The following is a 19,817-nucleotide window of genomic DNA, read 5'->3' as shown; positions in this document are numbered from 1 at the left end:
GGGCTACCCAGAAAACACATATGCATGTGCCATTTATTTCCTCCAACCACTGCCTCCCACCACCCACAGACACACTCACTCCCCTTGAAACTGGAATGGAAGTGTCCTGGAATTGTCTGTATTGTGATGTTTCCTGAATTTTAAAAACTGAAGTCTAGTGCTGGGGTGTCACTTAGGTGACTTTGAGCTGCAAGTAATAGATGGTCTCCATCAGTTGGGAGTCTCAACAAGAAGCCGCATACTCAGATTTGGATTCTATGAGGAAGACTTTTTAAAGGGACTGATTACAAAGGCCTTAAGACTGTAGTGGAATCAAGGAACTTGTATCAGCAGAGCTGTTTGGTAATAGCTTCTGGGCCCAGAGTAGGGGGAGCAGTTACTAGAACCTGGAAGAAGACTCCTGGAGAAAAGACCCCTTCAGAGAGGCAGCAGCCTTCAGGCAGGGGCTCCAGCCAGCCAGCCAGAGTGGCCCTGCGGGTAAAAATCTAGGAGAACAGTGGCCTGCCTCCACTCATCTCCCTCCAGTCTTCTGCTGGGGCTCCCCATCAGCCAAACCCTGCGGAAGTCAGAAGACAAGGGGCCACTCGAGGTGAGCCATAGGTCAGTCTCCAGGGCAGAGAGCAGACTGGGAAGTGGATCAGCTGAAGCGTGGATCAGCAGGAGTACACACTGGACACCCTGCCCAACGCCCAGCTGTAGGTAGTTTAGAAAGATTTACCATCTCTTGTAGCAGGAAGCACCCAAGCAGACTGTATAATGGCTTGGGGTGGCATCAAGGGCGTCGGTCGGTGCTCTCTTCCTGCTCTCCTTTCCCTGGCTAATGGCTTGGTCCTTGAATTTGCCTTATGACTCCAGACAGATGCCACATTTCCAGGCATCTCTCTAGAAGTTCCACAGCATCTGGCTGAAAGAATGGGCATTTCAACCAGAAGGGAAGACCTTTTGCAGAAGCTCCCCAACAGTCTGCCACCCACTCCACCCCCACAGGACCATTGACCAGGACTGGGTCATACTCCTAAAACTAATTAATCACTGACTAGGAAAATAGAATTTCCTGGGCTGGTTAAAACAAACTCACGGGGAATTCCCTGGTAGTCCAGTAGTTACTACCCCCTAGCCCTCACTGCTGTGGCCTGGGTTAAATCCCTGGTCGGGGAACAAAGATCTCACAAGCCACATGGCCAAAAAGATAAAATAAATTCACGTTCACCCTCTGGTGTTAGGGAAGTACCACATTCCCTGTGGGACTTGAACACTCAAACCAAATTGGGCCTCTGCCAGTAAGGAAGAAGAGGAGGAGTGCCTCCTGGGCATATATCTGCTCGGGTGTGCAGGCTATGATGTTTTGTCGGGAATACAGCACTTGTAAAGCTACCTGCCAAGCTGACAGCCTAGTGGGTTGGGCCTCAGAGAAGCTTGCTTACCCAGCCCTAGAGACCTGCTTCAGGGTCTGTATGCTTAGAAGAGCAAAGAAGGAGAAGCCCCAGAGGCCTGTGACTGTCTGAAGCTCTGCCAAGCCTTGTGGTTCGGTAACCAAGAGAGGAAGAGTCCTTGGGAAAATCCCAAGGACTCACTGTATTTGCAAAGAAATTCCATTTCCTGTCCAGGCACTCAGACATCTTGTATTTCACATCTTCTCCCAGGAAGCATGCCGTGGTTTTCCCACAGAACTAGCAGCCTGATCCTGGCATTGTCAAGCTGCATTGGTTGTCTAGAGTGGCATAGGGTGCTTAACTTGAGAGGGCAACCCTCTGTTGGAGGGTATTAGCTTGGCACTTCAACCCCTTGGCTAGAAGAGAAGTTTAACAAAGTGATAGTAGGCCCCTGTAGTGATTTATGAGGTGGTTACAGTCTCTTAATCAGGATATGAGAATGTAGACCAAACAGTGAGAGTCCCTGTGAAATTCAAGGGACTTTTTACATCTTTCAGCCTGTCTTTAAGCCTGAGGAAGGCTAATATTTCATATTCTCCTTTAGATCTGAAAGTGAGGATATTTATCACAAAGGTACTGACTGTTCATATCTAATTTTATGTTTTCTGTTGTTATAGCTGGGGATAGGAGTGATGCAGGAGGAGGGGTGTATGTGTGTGTATGTGTGTTGAAACCCTCCATTAAGCTACCAGCAACCCTGTTTGTTATCCTGGACTCTGATCGTTGAGGTATCTGGCAGATTTATATTCCATTCGACAGGTTCAGCTTTCATGTATCTGCAAGCTGGACCATGTGTCTGAGATATCAGGTTCCAGCATATAAGGCGCAAGGAAGAAAAACTGGATGGTGGCCAGGGGGAATCTGTGACATGGCCTCATAGCTGTTTTGACTCTTTGAATGTCCCTGTCACCAGGGCCAGAGAAGATAGAGCTGTCTTTGCTGGTGGAGACATTAGTCTAGTTAGCTAGCACACAGTGGTCAGCCAGCAGGAGGGAACCTGAGAATGAGAGGACATGGATTCCTGGTCAGGTGACAGCCAATCACAGGTAGAGTTTAAAGGATTTTCTTAATAGCGTTTCAGTGAAATAATCTTGGAGCATTTAGGACCATGCACAGCTCAGAAGATGCTCAGCTGATGGTTTCTTTCCCTCTTCCTTCTTCTGTTCTCTGCAGACTGCCTAATGCCCTGAGAAATGACCATAAACACTTTGATTTTACTACAACTGATACTCCTTTTTTAACAGTGTTTTCCTCTACATAATTTTCTCAAGAGTTGGTACTTCACCAAACATGTAACAATAAGAGGCTTCCCAGGTGGCACAGTGGTGAAGAATCTGCCTGCCAGTGCAGGAGACAGAAGAGACACGGATTTGATCCCTGGGTCGGGAAGAAATAATTCCCTGGAGTAGGAAATGGCAGTCCACTCCGGTATTCTTACCTGGAGAATCCCATGGACAGGGGAGCCTGGTGGGCTACAATCCATGGGGTCACTAAAGGGTCGGACACAACTGAGCAACTAACAGTAAGAAAAAGTGGAGGCAAGAGAATGGGATCTCATATGCATCCTGTTGTTTAGATTTCCTTCTTGCTCACTTACTAAGTAAAAGGCCAAATTCCTACCCAGAATGACCCAGTCATTTCACATGTGTCAGTGTATTTATATGAATCCAAATTCAAGTCAGAGGCCACTCAGGGAGGAAAAGAACCTGAGACTTGGTTGCATCATCCAGGCCACAGACCAGCTCTGAAGTTCTTTTTGACCTTGTTTACTTGTTGCCTGGGGCTTCCCTGGTGGCTCAGATGGTAAGGAATCCGCCTGCAATGTGGGAGACCTGGGTTCGATCCCTCGGTCAGGAACATCCCCTGGAGAAGGGACTGGCTACCCATTCTAGTATTCTTGCCTAGAGAATTCCATGGACAGAGGAGCCTGGCGGGCTGCAGTCCATGGGGTCACAAAGAGTCGGACCACCACTTATTCACTTTTTACTTGCTGCCTACCTGGAGCATCAGCTGAGTATAAATGTTAACAGTTTAAAGTAACAAATATGATCTAATGTCTTATATCTTTCCCTACTGATGGAGTATTAGAATAAACTGGCTTGCGAAGAGGCTTCACTGGGAGGCAGTTAGTGTTACTGAGTAAAATTAACAATGCACACGGGCCCTGTGACCCACCTTTTCCCTCCTATATGTAAACACCTTTGAGAAACCAAACGGCACCAGGCACAAGAATATCCACAGTGTTGTCTGTAATCATTCGTAGCCCAAAACTGCTGGTCAGCAGGGCAGATAAATAAATTGTGGCTTACTGTCTACACTATAAAATTATAGCTACATTGATGAATCTTAAAAACATGTTAGGCCCCCCCAAAAAAAAAATTTGTGGAAGAATACACAGTATGATTTCATTTATGTAAAATCCAAAACGTGCAAACCAAGCTATGTATTATCAGAACAAAACGTGATGACACAATAAGGAAAAAGGAGGGTGTGATCAGCACAAAACTCAGGTCACTGGTTACTGACCTCTGCACTGGGAGGAGAAGGATGAGAAGGGGCCACACGGAACAAAGGCTGTGTCTTGACTGTCAGAGACCTGCCTGCCACTCTCCCTGCAGGTCCTACTGCAAAAATGAAAAAGGCGGCAGAATCAGACTTATTTTTGGATCAGGATTTTTCTCTCTCCTTTACAGGAGGTGTCAGTATAATTCCAGAGCTCTGACCCAGTATTTTCTGATGATTATCTTCTGCAGGAAGGGAAGGAAATCCCTGCTGGGTAAAGCAGCTATGATGTCAGCCACTTCCTCTGAGACTGGCCCTGTTTGTGCCTATTAGCATAACATCCGTCTCATTGGTTAGTGACTTACAGGCAGTTCTTTAGAAACATGCTTTGGAGGGTTCTCAGGACCAGGAAGATAACAGTTGCCTGGTGACTTAAGCTGTTGTTTATTATCAGGGTGAGAACAGCTCCTCCCAGAGATAGCCTTCCCAGTGATCTGTCTGCATCACAAGAGTCACCCCACCATGGTGGCTGAGAGGACTTGGTGCCAGTTTGAAAATCCTCACGATAGGCGAAGAGCAGAAACTGGAGAACACAGTCATTATTTAGGTCAGGAAACAGAGTGTCTCGATTGAAAAGAAGGAACTTTAAAGCGCAGGGGCATCTGTTGGTCACGAAGGCCCCACCTATCCAACCAGTTCGCTGGCCCCCGCCCACCACCACTCACGCATTTGGGATGTGTGATATGTTGTCTCCTCCTAGGGGTGGCTGGAGTTCGTGCAGCTTGGGAAGGGTGAAAAGCCTACCTTACAGCCAGCTAATTGATTATAGCTGTCTTCATAAACAATTGACCTGCTCCCTACCCGGAAAAGCACCCTTCTGCTGGGCAGGCCTGAGTCAGAGAGAGCCCCACCCAAGCAGCCAACAGGCGGGGGAGCTGAGAGCAGGTGCAGAGCTGAGAACAAACAGGGGTTCACATTAGTGCAGGCGCATGACTCGGCAGAGATTCACGGGCAGCCGAGGCAGGTATGGCCCTGTGCCCTGAGTAAGCTGTCCTGGGCTGTTTCCCATTCCACCCTGAGGTGAAGTAACTCTTCATCCGCCTGTGAGTCGTGGAAACCGCACCCCCAAATGCCACATTTGGCGACCTGTTCCCTGGGCCAGCCACAGGGCCACCTTCCTCTTTTTGATTGGAGCCTTGGGAACTGTGCTTCCCTGTTAGAGCGGGCTTTGAAATGAGATCTCATCAGACCTCCTCTCCACAAAATCAACCACAGGATGGATGTGTGTGTAGTCTTTTTGCTTACCTCCTTTTCCGGGGTCACTTTAGCTTGGTGATTTTTATCCAGATATCCTTATGAAAGGGGCCTGTACTTTATGCTTATCCTCTTCCTCTCTGTTACCATCCTTCATCTCCAGATTTACTAGCCTCATCTTTGCCGCCACAGTGAAAGCTCCAAGTCCTAACCACTGCACCACTAGGGACCTCCCTCATCTTTGCTTTCTAATTCAAGAAAGACTGTCACCCTCCTCACAGTTCCACATCAGTGATGAATCCTCTATCGCTCTTTTTCTCATTATGAGGACTTATGCTGGGCTCCATTGAAGTGTTTCTCTTTGTATTATTTGCTGTTTGTTTTAGTTTTTCCCCCCAGTTATTAATACTAAACATGCTCATTTTAAATTCACAAATTACAGACATACTACAGAGTGTAGAATGTAAAGCCCTCCCCCAAAGTGAAAGCCCCGCCTTCCTCAAAATAAACCCTGTTACCAGTTTAATGGTGCTCCTGCAGATGTTTTCCTACATTTATTCTGACATGGGAACTAAATGTTCCAAGTGTGTTCAACATGCTTTTCGCTTAATAATACACCCTGGACATCGTTCCATTGAAATACTGACTCTTTCTAATAGCCTCATAGCATGTAAGTGTATGGACTGTAATTTAAATAAATTTTTTTGGTGCCATAGTGTTAAACATCCTTTTATATATATAGCTTTGTGCACTTACGTAGTAGTATTTCTCAAAGTAAAAATTTTAAAGGGAGAGTTGCTGGTGAAAGGGTTAAATTTTGAGCGCTCTTGCCAGATTTCATCCTTTGAAATTCTACAGTTCACACCCCGACCAACCATGTATCATGAAAGTGCTAGTTTGCGCAAACCATCATCCACACTAACTGTTAGCAACCATCTCGGCTCTCATAAGTCCGATGTAAAAAGTCAGATCTCATATTCATTTGTCTTTGTTGTTGCTTTGCTTTGTTTTTGTTGTTTGCTCTTAGTAACATTGAGCCTCTTTTCAACTGTTGATTGCCTACTCCCACTGGGCGTTAACAGAGCATCTTGCGGGATAAGATTTACAAGGGTATTGATTGTTTTCACAAATCAGAGTAAGGCATTTCCTATGTGTGTCCTCCACAGCAAACAGCGGCACAACAAACTCTGGAGATCGCATTCAGATAGCGACCTCTCGGACCACCACGAACCCATCTGCAAACCAGGACTGGAACTCAACAAAAAGGAGATTACCACCTCAGCAGACCAGATTGCCGAGGTGAAGACCATGGAGAGCCACCCACCCATCCCTCCCGTCTTTGTGGAACACGTGGTCCCGCAGGATGAGAATCAGAAAGCCCTGTGCACCAAAGAAAGAATGATCTGCTTGGAGTTTACGTCTCAGGAATTTCACGCCGGACAGATTGAGGATGAATTAAACCTAAATGACATCAATGGATGCTCATCAGGGTGTTGTCTCAATGAACCGAAATTCCCTCTTGACAACTGCCATGCATCCAAAGCCTTAATCCAACCTGGAAAGGACCCAGAAATGGCCCACAAGTTCCCAGACTTAACTGTGGAAGATCTGGAGACGGACGCGCTGAAAGCAGACATGAATGTCCACCTGCTGCCCATGGAAGAGCTGACATCCCGCCTGAAAGATCTCCCCATGTCCCCGGATCCTGAGTCACCAAGCCCCCAACCCAGCTGCCAGGCCACAGTCTCAGATTTCAGTGGAGATCGCATTGACTTTTTCAGTGCTCTGGAGAAGTTTGTAGAGCTTTCCCAAGAAACCCGGTCCCGATCTTTTTCTCATTCAAGGATGGAGGAAGTGGGTGGAGGAAGGAATGAGAGCTGTCGACTGTCAGTGGTGGAAGCAGCCCCTTCTGAAGCGACCACTGATGACCAGAGAAGCAGCTCTTTGAGTAATACTCCCCACGCATCTGAGGAATCTTCAGTAGATGAGGAGCAGTCAAAGGTAAAGACTCTCTTTATGGTTCTGTCCCTACTTTTGTTCTCTGTGAAGACAGAATATTTGGGATTCTTCACTCTATTTTTGATACTGATAAAGACTGAAGAAGGCGATATAAGAGAGACAGTCTGGCTGTGACTTTCTGGGAAAACTTAGGGTTTAAATATAGTTATATTTTTTAAATCAGTGGCATTTCAAGGAATTTATCTTTCCAGGCTTTTGGTGTCATTAGAAGTATTTCTGAAAGGGGATGAGGGAAGAAGGGATTAGCCAAAATGCATGTCGTCCCAGAACAAGGAGAGGTCCCCCCTGGACCTCTGCAGTTCAGATCATATCTCCCTCTCTCAGCAGGGAGGTGCCAGGGACTCACCTGCTGCCTGAGTGAGACCCGTCTCTCTGAGAGGATGGATTTGTTTGGGGAAGTTCTTTCTGCTTCAGAAAATTCAAAGACTGGACATGTATTAATAGTTGTTGGTGTAGCAGCTAATTCCCATGCTGAGTTCTTGCTATTGATAATGTGTCTGAATTGTTCCTCATCTTGCCACCCTCTGGTATTCGAGAATTGAGAGATGATTTGAGGAAATAATTTAAGAGCAGACAGAATCCCAAGATTCTTCTCTGGCTGATGAGTTCCTTTGAGCCATCTCAGACCAGGGAGGGGAACGGTTATTATGTGTCAACAGTTCTAAGACTCAAATTAATTATTATTCTCATTTTGACTTGGAAATTGGGTGGTATCTTAAAAACAATGGTATCTTAGATTGATAATGGGAAGTAAATGGTGATCAATTTGGTTTAACATAAATGAAGTCATTTAATGATTTCAATGGAGCTGACTAGAGTCTTGACATCTCCTGATATCCACCTACTTAAATTTACCACCTCATATACGCCTCATCTTTCTTCTCTCTTCTTAACCAACCCAGGGCAGTTGTTGCCTCTGCTTCTGTCTTCTCTTCTCCCCCAAAGTTATGCCTCTATTTCATTTCTACCGGGAGACCAGAATGCCCAAGCTCACCTTTGGACTAATGGGTGCAGCGGCTCTGACAGAAATAGCTTTTCTGCAAAGTTCCTGGTCATATGAGCGCTCTCTCCACAGCCCCTGCACCATACTGGGCCCGCTGTGGCTTCTCTCCCAGCTTTGGCAAGTTGGCCTCTGCCTGATGTCCCAGCACATTTCTCCCAAAGGCATAACTGGCCTTGCTAGTCTGCACTAGCTCTGACTCTTATGAAGGAGAAAGACCAGAACAATTCCTAGGGAAATACTGTACTTTGAAAATTTGCAAAAATGCTGCCAAAATAGATGGAGGCGCAGAATGATGTTGCTTTAAGAGACGTCCAAGGGCCATCTCTGAATTCTGAGATTCTTAACTGTTTTACAGTAGGGCTTGATTTCGCACTGGCCAGTTTTCTTTGGCTTAGTTCTAAACCCATGTGGGGACTTGTAACTGGTGGAACAGTAAAATGTCAGTCACAGTTTCTGAGTGTGCTCAGGTATGTGGCTGCATCAGCCACGGAAGGAGCCCCATGAAACATAGGAATTGTGCTCACGTGCTGGGGTGCGGCCACTGGGAGAAGCAGGGGGAGGAGTGGATGAGAGCTGGCAAGACAGAGGACAGAAGAGAGCAGTGAGACTCCAAGTCAGACATCCATCTCCCTCAGACTCTGGGCGTATGTAAGGCGGCCACTGAGCCCTTCAGTGGAACTCTTCCCCTTGAACCAGATTAGGCTAGAAGTTGATAGGCTAGAGAGGAAAAGTTTCATTTACCCCAGGATGGCCTGAATCTAGAAGGCTCAGGGTCTTCAGAAAATAAGGATTATAGGAGCTTCCAGGGCTACTTACTGTTTACTTTTGGAGCAAGCTATTGGAACAGAATCCTATTTGAGCAAACAGAACAAAAGTTTAATAGGCAGTGACACGATGTATGACTAATTTTGGATCTCTGCCTTTGGTGAATCTGTTCTTTTCTTGTACCATGAAATAGAGCGTAACCCCAGGCAGAGGACAGTTCCAGGCACCCCATGATTTGTGTCCTCAGAGCCAGAAGGTTCTCCTGGAACCTAGTGAGCAATCAGTCTGGCTCTTTGAATCAGACTCCAGTTTACCATAACCTTCTCACTGTTTCCTCTCCTTAGGCAATCTCAGAACAGGTCAGCCCGGACATCTTCATGCAGCCGCACTCAGAAAATGCGATGTCAGTCAAAGAAATCGTCACTGAGATTGAATCCATCAGTCAAGGAGTTGGACAGATTCAAGTGAAAGGAGACGTGCTGTCCAACCCATGCCACACACCAAAGAAGCACATCGTCCACGAGCTGCCCCTGGAGAGGGCCCAGGCCGCCGAGAACAGACCTGGAAACCTGGAGCAGAGTGAAGGTTCCTGCCCAGCCCAGCCTGAACCAGCCAAAGACTCAGGGAAGGGGGACCCCGAGGGGTGCCCAGGGGCACACTCCTCCACCGCAGAGGTAGAAGAAGAGGAACCAGTGGAGGGGGAACAAGAGCTCTGGGGCCCCGGGATGCCCCCGGGTGCCAAGTGGTACCCCGGGTCCGTGAGGCGAGCCACCTTGGAGTTTGAGGAGCGCCTGCGGCAAGAACAGGAGCACCATGGTGCTGCCCCTGCGGGGACCTCGCTGTCCACTCGCAAGAATTCCAAGAACGATTCTTCAGTGGCAGACCTGGCAGCGAAAGGGAAGAGTGACGAAGCCGCCCCAGAACTGTCATATGTCCCCAAGGAGCCAGAGACGGGCAGGGGCCAAGGGCGATGCGGTGGGTCTGAGTCTGGCTCTTTACCGCGTCCTGAGCAGCTTGCCATCGTCCCAGCCCCTGAGCTGCGGGAGTCTCACCCAGCGCCAGCAACTCAGGATGGCCCACGGCATGAAGGTATCCTGCGGGAGCCGAGGACTGTGGTCTCCGGCCAGGGGCCCGAGACACCAGCGGCCCCTGCTGCCTTTCCCAAGAAGATAGAAATCATTGAATACACCTACACAGCCACATCCCCTGATCCCGGGCCAGGGTGGGAAAGAGCCAGCAGTGAGAAGAGTGGGGCGCAGGGACTGAGGACAGTGAAGGTGGAAGAGACCCTCACTGTCCTCTGTGCTCTGGATGAAAATCTGAACCGGACGCTGAGCCCCGACCAGGCTCCTCTGCACCCCAGAGTGCTACCTCCGCCTCATTCTTCCTCTCCCCAGCATGAGCACAGCAGGCCAGTCGACCTGCCCCCCACCCTGAGCAGCCCAGCAGCGCCTATTGTCAGTCCCACGACCCAGCCATGTGGCGCCAGCCCGGATCACCTGCACCCCCAGACGGTGGTTCACCTGGAAGGCTTCACAGGGCAGAGCAGCACCACAGACAGCGAGCCCTCCACGGAGCAGGGCAGCTGGGAAGAAAGTCAGGAGGGCCCCCTCTCCAGGGCCAGTGAAGTGCCATATCAGGGCTCCCAGTTCAGTAGCGAAGACCTGCATTTAATCAGCCAACTGGGTAATAATATCGGGGAGCAACCAGAAAAACTGGACCCAACATCTGTAGCCCATCAGCTCCCACACAGCTCCAGTAGCGACAGTATAGAGAGTCCCAGTCAGAGCCCCAGGGTGGTGAAGGGACGCGCTAAAGAAATCGAGTCCCGAGCAACTTCCCAGGTAGGGCTCCCCAAGCCACCCCAAATGAGGCGTTCAGCTTCCCTTGCCAAGTTAGGTTACTTGGACCTCTGTAAAGACTGTTCACCAGAGAGGGAGCCTGTCTCCTCTGAGTCCCCTCATCTCAAACTGCTTCAGCCCTTCCTCAGAACGGACTCGGGCATGGAGGCCCAGGAGCCCCCAGAAAACCCAGACACTCCCCAGAACCGAGAGCCCACCAAGTATTTGATAGAGCAGCTCAGAACCACAGAGTGCATCGCGCAGAGCAGGCCAGTGGAGAGGCCCCTTGCACAGTATGCCAAAGAGTTCGGTTCCAGTCAGCAGTGTTTGCTCCCCAGGGCAGGACCTGGATTGACTAGTTCGGAAGGAGGCCTTCCTTCGGTACCGACCCAGGGACTGCAGGACACCAGCCCGGCCCCGGGGCTGGCTGTGGCGCCCCGAGAGCAGCACGGCAGAACTCACCCCCTTAGGAGACTGAGAAAAGCAAATGATAAAAAACGGACAACCAACCCCTTCTATAATACCATGTGATTCTGAGCCTGTACACGTGATTTTCTAAAAGAAATGTTTGTAAAAGGGGCAGGTGTAATACGTAAGGAACCATGCACTTTATTGGTTAATTTTATAATATTTTGGTCATTTTACTGTTCCTGGCGCATGCAGGGTTTGTTCCCCACCCCCACCCCGAGTGTGTGTGAGAGAGAGTTTGATTTGGACGGCAAGACCATTTTGTCTTTTTTTTTTTTTGGGAAAATTCAAACCTCAAAAAAACACTCATTTTCAAAGAACACCTTTATCCAAGGCAACGTGCTGTTTTTCAATCAACTGCCACCTGCTCCTCATTTTGCCCTCCGAGGAAAGGCCTGCTGGCTTGATTGAGGAAGGAAGCAGATGGGGAGGGTGGGATGAAGCTGGAAATTGGAAGCGCTGCCCTGGGCCTGTGTGATGAGGGTTTGGTCTCCAGACCTGATGCATTGGATTCAGATTTGCTGAAGGGGGCAGCCTGACGTCAGCGTGTTCTCAGTGCAGCCCATTGGGAGTTCCTGAGGTGGGCAGGCTCTGCTTTGCTTTCAAAGAGGGTCTTCCAGAATTCATCTCTTCTGGTCTGCAGAGTGTATCATTATAAAAAGGCATGATAACGGCTGGCTTTGTAAACCTATCAAGCAAATACTTTTATTTTTTTTTTTACCCCAAGCAAATCATTTTATTAAATTTAAAATGACCTCCAAATGAAATCCAAGAGGTCCTCTGTAAAGGGAATCTGAATAAGAAGAGGTGAAATTGGGGGTGGAGAGGTGGTCACGCCCAGTGTCTTCTGGGTGGATGGACTCCACTAAGGTGGTCATCCTACCCTTTCTTCCCCACCCCCTCTTCCCCCCTACCCGCCGGAAATGTGCTCTGCAGCATCCTCCCAATGAGAAAACACGATAGGGCCAAGTTTGAAAAACAGCAACTGAAAATGTGTGTGTGTTCTAAAATGAGTACAGATGTAGGGTTTTAACCCTTTCGTTACTTGAATAATTCTGCGGGCCTTTTAAGTTTCATGGCCATATTTTTCCAATTTATTTTCCTCCCTCATGCTGTTTTTCCCAACGCTGCCTAACTTTTTAATTTCATAGATATTTGAATTGTTACATGACCTATGTATAACCTCCAGTGAATGCAAAGTTTTTCTGTTTAATATTATCACTGTTAACACTTGACATAAGTTTTTTTTCTTTTCCTGGAAGATTTGTCATTTCTCTAGTTTATATACAGTATTTATGTACATAATGTCCTCACTTTGTTACATTGTTTTGTTGTTAGTGTTGTAGGGTCTTTTTGATTTATCCATTTTAAGAAGGAGTAAAGCTGCAACTGGAAGACATACAGATACCACAGAAATAAAACTCATGGGTGTTGGTAGGAATCTGCAGAGAATCTGTGGACAGTGGTGTAATTTAAATGGAGACTTCTAATCACCAGCTCCTGCCAAATTATGTGTTAGTAACTTCCTCCTCAGAGAAACCCCCAAAGGCTCCCAATTAGATTGCAGCGTGACTGAAGGCTGATGCCTCTTTGAGACTGAAATCCCAGAACATTGGCTGAATCAGAGCCAGGGAGCATATGTGAGTGTTACTGCTGCCCAGGTCAGAAGCCCCTAATGGATTGGGCTGAAGAGCCACAGGGAGGCCTCAGCAAGGGCAGGTGCCCCTAATGACCACATCTAGGATGCTGTTGCTTTGCTGCTATTGTGGAGGCCCTTAACACAGGAGCACCTGCCATAAATACCCTGTTTCAGCTTCTTACAGAACACATGTTTAGCCCAGAAGGAACGCCTTCTGCAGCTCCTCAGAACCAAAGAGGTCTACAGATTGGCTTCCTGTGTGCTTTGGTCGATGGCCACGTCGCTGAGAAATACACCAAGCACAGAGCTGAGGTTTAGGTTTGGGGTTCATCACAGCACTGAGAGAAGACGACAGATTCACAGGCTGTGAATGTGATGTCAGAGACCAGAGCTCGGTGAGGACAGGGTGACCCAAAGGAGACAGCAGAGGTGGGCTGAGGCCACTCCTAGGTGCTCAAGATGAGCTGTGAATCCAGTTGCTGTGAGGAGGCCACAGTTGGGTCTGACGTCCCTGCCAGGAGGCCAATTAGAAACCTCCTGTTCCAAGTGTTTTTAAGGTGTAGTAATGATAGGTATCTGTGCTGTTCCAAAATAGTTTCTTCAGTGTTCAGATGTGTCATCCACACAGTTTTGTGACTCCTGGATATTTAATGTGTTGTAAAGTGTTCTGCTAGGCGGCATGTTCCAGTGTGAGGAGACTTGCAAGACAGGGTTATGAGTTGCCAGGAATCATCCATTGACACTGCCCTGTCTGGTTGAGGCAGTTCCATCACCAAGATGATGGGGAAAGGACAGGAAACTGCGGGGTTGGGAAGAGGAGGCTTGGCATGGAGGTAAAGAGTCGTGTCCACTCGGTGACTCCCCTGAGATGGTGACATCCCTCATATCAAGAAGGACACACCTGGGCATCGGCAGTATTGCACTGTTCTCGCCATGGTGTTCAATGCTCACTCTCACTGCATTAAATAACAGCAGAGATGCGGGGGGTCAGGGAACCATCAAACGCTGTGAAGAAAGAAACTTTTTTTTAAGTGTCGAGGAAATGGTCTTGCTCTGCCTTTTTTAAAAAATAATTATATTTTTTAATCATTTAATTTACCTGCCTAAAGAAACATTCTCTACATGAGGTCTGTAATTCAAGCATGCCATGGGGTTTTGCCAGCCCTCAGACTCCCACAACTGAGTGTTCTTGTGCTATTTACGTAGCTGAGTTCTGTCCAGGGGAAGTCCATGATAGCCTATCAACAACTTTCCAAACTGTATTCTCTTCAAACGGTCTGATAATCTCGGGTGACCTATTTCCCTTTTCTGTTCATGGAAAACTCAGACCCAAAGCAGCAGGTCTGGGCAATTGACAGAGATGAGTAGAAGTTTTGACCTCTCGCTCAGTGCCTCTTGTTCTCTTTACTTTGAAAACTACCATAGCCTGACTCAAAATTTATTCTGGAGGGCTGTGTGATTGTGTGTGCGTGCGTGTGTGTGTAAAAAGTCACATCGTGGTGCATGGGGTGCAAGCCCCCGGGCACACAGATTTTGAGCTGTAATCTGGATGGCGCTCCGGTCAGCAGGAAAAGCCCCGCTTTTCTGATTTTAGAAACAACGTAAGCATGGTGTGTGCTCTGGCAGATGTAGGACTGTACTGTAGTCATCCTCATCTCACCTCATTTGGATGGCCTTTCAGATTCCGAATGTTTGGGATCATTCCTAACATTTCAGGCTCTTTACCCAGCATTCTCCTGCTTCTGTACCTGTATCCCAGCTGGCATTTCCTCTTTCTTGTTTTGGGAACTACCAAGAGCCCCAAGGACAGTCTGAGGATGACCACCCAGGCTCTGGGGTCCCCCCTCCTGCTAAAAGGCCCCAGACAGATGCCGTCAGATAGACCTGAAGTTGCTGAGAGTAGCAGCTCACAGACATCTTCATTTGTTCCAGCTGAGGATTTCAGTTCTGAAGTGATCTAGCCATGTTTAGTAGAGATTTTTTTTTTTTTTGGGGGGGGGGGTTGGTTGGGAGTTATTTCTCTCTAAGAAAGCATTATGCGAAAAGGGTCATTTTCAAGGGCATTTTCAGTTTTTAAAATAAAGCCATTCTTTGGCTTTTTTGAACAACTGTCTGTGGATACTTTGTTTACATTGTGAGTATTAAAAGGAGCATCATCTTGATGGCCACTCCCTCTCCTCCTCCAGGCACCCGCCCTGGCCATCCTCACACAGAGCAAGGCCCTGTGGTCAGCCCTCATGGGGAAGTGGGGGCCACCTGGAGCTGATTTCCATCTGTGTCCTGCACTCCCAGCCAACACGCTGTATGGAAACAGTCGTCATTTCCTCAGTGATGGTGTGGTCTTATAGTGATGGTTGTAGTGGTGAATGGCTAGTGTTGTTTTTCAATTTTGTTTTGCTTTTTGATGGTAGATGAGATGAAATCTTAGCTCTTTCTTTCAGCACCAATCCAACTTAAGAGCATCTTGGATTCATTTTCCCTTCCAAACTAAAAGATCAAGGCATGTATTAGGCATAAATTTATTTACTGCCTCAACTCATCCAGGGGCCGTATTAGAATGAAAACTTGCCTGCCACTAGAGCAGGCAGCTGCACACTCCTAACCCTTCTCCAGGGCTTGGGGTCCCTGGATGCCATGGAAGGCTATTGCAAGATGCTTCTGTATTTTAATAGCCTGGAAGTGGAGGGTGACTGGGCCTGGCTCCTGCTGTGAAAAGAGAACCAGCCTCATTTTCTCAGTGCCCCAGAGATCTGGGGCAGAATTTCTAAACTGGAATCAGCCCTCATCGGCTTGAAGATGCCCCAAGAGGTGTGTGACTAGGGCCACCATCTGTGTCCTCACAGCAGCACTAGCGGCGGCCTCCGGTACCCGGGGCTTAACTCGAGCTGATGACTCAGTCTGGAAGCTGGGCAACTAACTGGCCCTGAAATGTTTCCCCATCAGTAAGTCCACAGGGAATTGTTTGGTTTTTATGTTCTATTGGAATTTGGTTTGCTTGGCATAGCTTAAGGTGCCTTTTCTTTTTTCCTTTCTACTTTGTTTTGTAGGACTTGTTGTAAAGGTAGAAAACAAGTCCCCAAAGCCCCTCCCACTGACTGTTAACCTTTGCCCAGGCAATCCCAAACTTTTATGCTCACATTTTATTAAATAAAGCAGGTGCTCCCTGGAATCTCTGGGACCTTTTTGAGGCATTTGAAGCAGAATATAAAGAGTGGTCTCATCTCCTTCCTTAATCTTCCTGCTGGTTGGGATGTTCCACTTGTATCATAGATTTTTTATTATTGATGTGCTCCGCTGTTTTTAAATGTGAACTTGTGCGCAAATGTGCAGATTCAATGTTCTTGTTACAGATTGAATAAATTTTTATTTTGAAGATGAAGCGTGTACTCGATCAAGTGCAACAAAAGAGGGGGGTGGTGAGAAGGTGGGATTGGAAGAGAACACTGATGGTAACCATGAATCAATTCTCACTGATTGCTCTCCCTCCTCATGAGATAGCTGACTGCTGGGGAAAATAAAACTTTCTACCTCTCACAAAACAGGGACTGGATGGGAAATGGGGTCACCAAAGGGTATTTCAGATAGTGTGGCTCCAATCAAGTGACCAGGCTGAGAACTTGCCTGGTCAAAGAGGCTCTTGTCAAAGCCACCACCTAAATGTTAGAATGAATAAGCAAAGGAACCAAAATTCCTCCGCCATCTGTGGGACAAAGGGTCTGCTCAGGACAGCTGCCGTGACCTGGCTCAGCAGAGACTGGATTTCTTGGGTAGATGACCTCTCTGGACATGAATGAGAGTTCACAAGCTTTTGTTCGGCACAAGGCACCTCAGCTCACAGAAAGGTTTCTAGAAATGGGACGTGACTTTCTGAAGTAAAAGCTTTAACCCTCTCCCACCGTTAGAAAAGGAGTACTTAATGTCAATGGTAGAGGAAGAGAGATGGGGCCAAAGAGCAGCTCTCCAATAAAACAGGCTGGGGACAGGGCAGAGAGGGGAAGAATTCCCTGGTGGTCCAGTGGTTAGGACTCGGAGCTTTCACTGCAGAGGGCGCAGGTTCAATCCCTGGTCAGGAAACTAAGATCCCACAAGCTGCACGGCACAACCCAAAATCCACAACAAACCAGGCTGGGAGGGAAGGGGTCTCCACTTCTCCCACCCCTCCAACAGACCCATCATGAGATATTTAGTGATGCCGTTCATCACATATAAAGCAGTGCTACCATCCAGGGAAAGCTCCATTTCCAGAGAAAACACTGCCTTGTCAGTGTTTTGTGGATGATATGAATCATCCATATCAAATGAGATGAGCACACCACTGGTGTCTGGCTCGAGTGCCAGAGTGCCTGATGATGAAGGCAAGGTCATTTCACAAAATATTCCAGAGGTGCCTGGAGTCCCTAACCCTGATCAGTCGTGGCTTTCTATGCCTGTCTTCTACGGATTGCAGTTTAGATGGATAACAGCAGGGGAAAGCACCAAGTCCAAGAAGCTTCTTCCACTGATTGATTCTTTGTACCTTGGCTCCACTCACCCATGGATCTGCCAGGCCTTGGCAGCCAGAAGGCTAGAGGGCAGGGCTGAGCCTTACCAGCTCTAAATAATATCTGAGTTCTGCTCCTGTACCTGGAGAGCACACCTCCCCCACTTCCCAAGTGATGGAACTGAAGGCAGAATGGATTGAAGGATTCCTGCTTCTTAGCCCCAGACCTTTCCCTCTAGAATGGAGTTCCTGGCTCTCTCTAAAAAGGAGAAAAGGAGAGGAGAGAAGAAGAAAACGCCATTTCAAGGTAGGAGACAGCATGTCACGTAGCTTTTCTGCCAACAAGTGGTACAGAGTTGGAAAGAACCTAACCCAGCCCTCTTCATTATACAGCTCAAGAAAGGTGCAAAAATAGGGTGACTGAGCAAGGCTAAAACTCCAGTTTTGTAGTTAGTCCATGTGGCCTTTCCTCTGTGCCACAAAACGTAACTCTTGGTATCAGCATTTGTGAGACAAAGTGGCATTCTCCTTCAAGGAGAGACAGAAATGCATGGTGCTGGGCTTCCCTGGTGGCTCAATGGTAAAGAATCCACCTACCAATGCAGGAGACATAGGTTCAATCCCTGATCTCAGAAGATCTCACATGCTGCAGAGCAACTAAGCCCGTGCACCACAACCATTGAGCCTATGCTCTAGAGTCCAGGAGCTGCAGCTACTGACGCCGCACACCCTAGATACCGTCCTCCACAACGAGAGGCAACTAGAGAGGCCCCGACTCGCCACAACTAGAGAAAAGCCCAAGCAGCAACGAAGACCCGGCACAGCAAAATCAATTAAAATTAAAAAAAAAAGAAATGCATGGTTCTGAAAAGCTTGACCCAGACACCAGAACTCTTGGGTAAGAATCTCAGCTCTACTGTCTCAGTTTCCTGCCTCAGTTTCCTCATCTGTAAAACAGGGGTAATAATGGCACCCATCTCAGAAGACTATTATCAGAATGGAATTAGTAAGTGTAATGTCTGTAATACAGTGTGTAGCTATTGTTATTAAGGAGCTACTGAGTCCCTCAGGTCTTTTCCTCCTAATCAGGTGCCTGGAATCTTTAGGTAAAAGGGAGATTCTTCGTACACTACTCTTATGCCCCACTCCAATGCCATAATCATTCCTGAAGTACCCATAACAAGTGTCTGGCCCACAAGCCACTGAATACTTGGACTCTTCCTGAGAAACAAGCCTTCTGATCCGTTTGAGGTTCCCACCACCTTCCCTCCCTTTACCCCTAATGCTGACCTCTACCTTCTGAAAAGCTGTGTTCCATTGATTTCCAGGTGTGTCCAGAGAAAAACTTCCCTGGTGGCTCAGATGGTAAAGCATCTGTCTACAATGCGGGAAACTCGGGTTCAATCCCTGGGTTGGGAAGATCTCCTGGAGAAGGAAATGGCAATCCACTCCGGTATTCTTGCTTGGAAAATTCCATGGATAGAGGAGCCTTGTAGGGTATAGTCCATGGGGTCGCAAAGAGTCGGACAGGACTGAGCGACTTCACTCACTCACTCCTGGAGAATGAGAATCGCTGGTCCCCTGGACCCTCCAGGGCCTTATGATCTAAAGGAAGAAATCCAGGCAGCAGGTGAGACTGCTTAAAGAGCAGCTAGAGGGACTAATTGTTTTTCACTGGCTGCATTTTGATCAGATTTCTTTTTATCTCTTCCTTAATCTTGGTCTAATTCAGCTGGTAAAGAATCCACCTGCAATGCAGGAGACCCCAGTTCGATTCCCAGGTGGGGAAGATCTGCTGGAGAAGAAATAGGATACCCACTCCAATATTCTTGGGCTTGTCTTGTGGCTCAGCTGGTAAAAAATCTGCCTGCCCCGAGGGAGACCTGGGTTCCATCCCTGGGTTGGGAAGATCCCCTGGAGAAGGGTAAGGCTACCCACTCCAATATTCTGGCCTGGAGAATTCCATGGACTGTATAGTCCGTGGGGTCGCAGAGTCGGACACGACTGAGCGACTTTAACTTTTACTTAATCTTAGTCAATACTCATCCAAGGGTCTTGAAGGGAGTGGGAGTGGGGTAGGGGCTTCCCTGGAACACAGTAGAACATCAATATAAACAAGGCCCTCAAGACTTGAGGAGTCAGGTTTAGTGTCTAAAATCTGGCGAAAGACCTGGGCCAGCTGCTTTTCCTTGAACCTGGTTTTCACTTTTTTCTTCTTCATTTCTACTCCCGGTTTTTAGGTTGCTTTCTGCCCTGTTCAGTGGAATCCTCCCTAAAGGGGTGGAATGTCTAGTACAGTGACAGTGTATTAATAACACAGTAACATTCACAGCCCCCTGTCAGGGACTCTCCCAGCTGCCCTGGGCCAACCTAGGCCCTCATCCAAGAGTCCCCAGAGCATCCTCCGGGCTCT

At 47.8% G+C, this 19,817-nt stretch overlaps 1 protein-coding gene across 5 annotated transcripts in view; it reads left to right on the top strand.

The window, feature by feature from the left end:
- Nucleotides 1-16,303, top strand: part of SSH2 (slingshot protein phosphatase 2) — a 246,458-nt gene extending 230,155 nt beyond the window's left edge. For all 5 annotated transcript variants that reach the window (XM_027519264.1, XM_027519266.1, XM_027519262.1 and 2 more), the window contains 2 exons: nucleotides 6,356-7,190; nucleotides 9,321-16,303. In XM_027519264.1, the coding sequence (XP_027375065.1) occupies nucleotides 6,356-7,190; nucleotides 9,321-11,348 (2,863 nt within the window). In that variant the 3' untranslated portion in view covers nucleotides 11,349-16,303. The remainder of the gene's footprint in view (nucleotides 1-6,355; nucleotides 7,191-9,320) is intronic.
- The last annotated feature ends 3,514 nt before the right edge of the window (nucleotides 16,304-19,817 follow it).

The sequence above is a fragment of the Bos indicus x Bos taurus genome, chromosome 19 (genome assembly GCF_003369695.1).
Source record: "Bos indicus x Bos taurus breed Angus x Brahman F1 hybrid chromosome 19, Bos_hybrid_MaternalHap_v2.0, whole genome shotgun sequence".
NCBI lineage: Eukaryota > Metazoa > Chordata > Mammalia > Artiodactyla > Bovidae > Bos > Bos indicus x Bos taurus.
The sequence above is the reverse complement of the archived record's forward strand: the minus strand, read 5'-3'. Positions and strand labels throughout refer to the sequence as shown.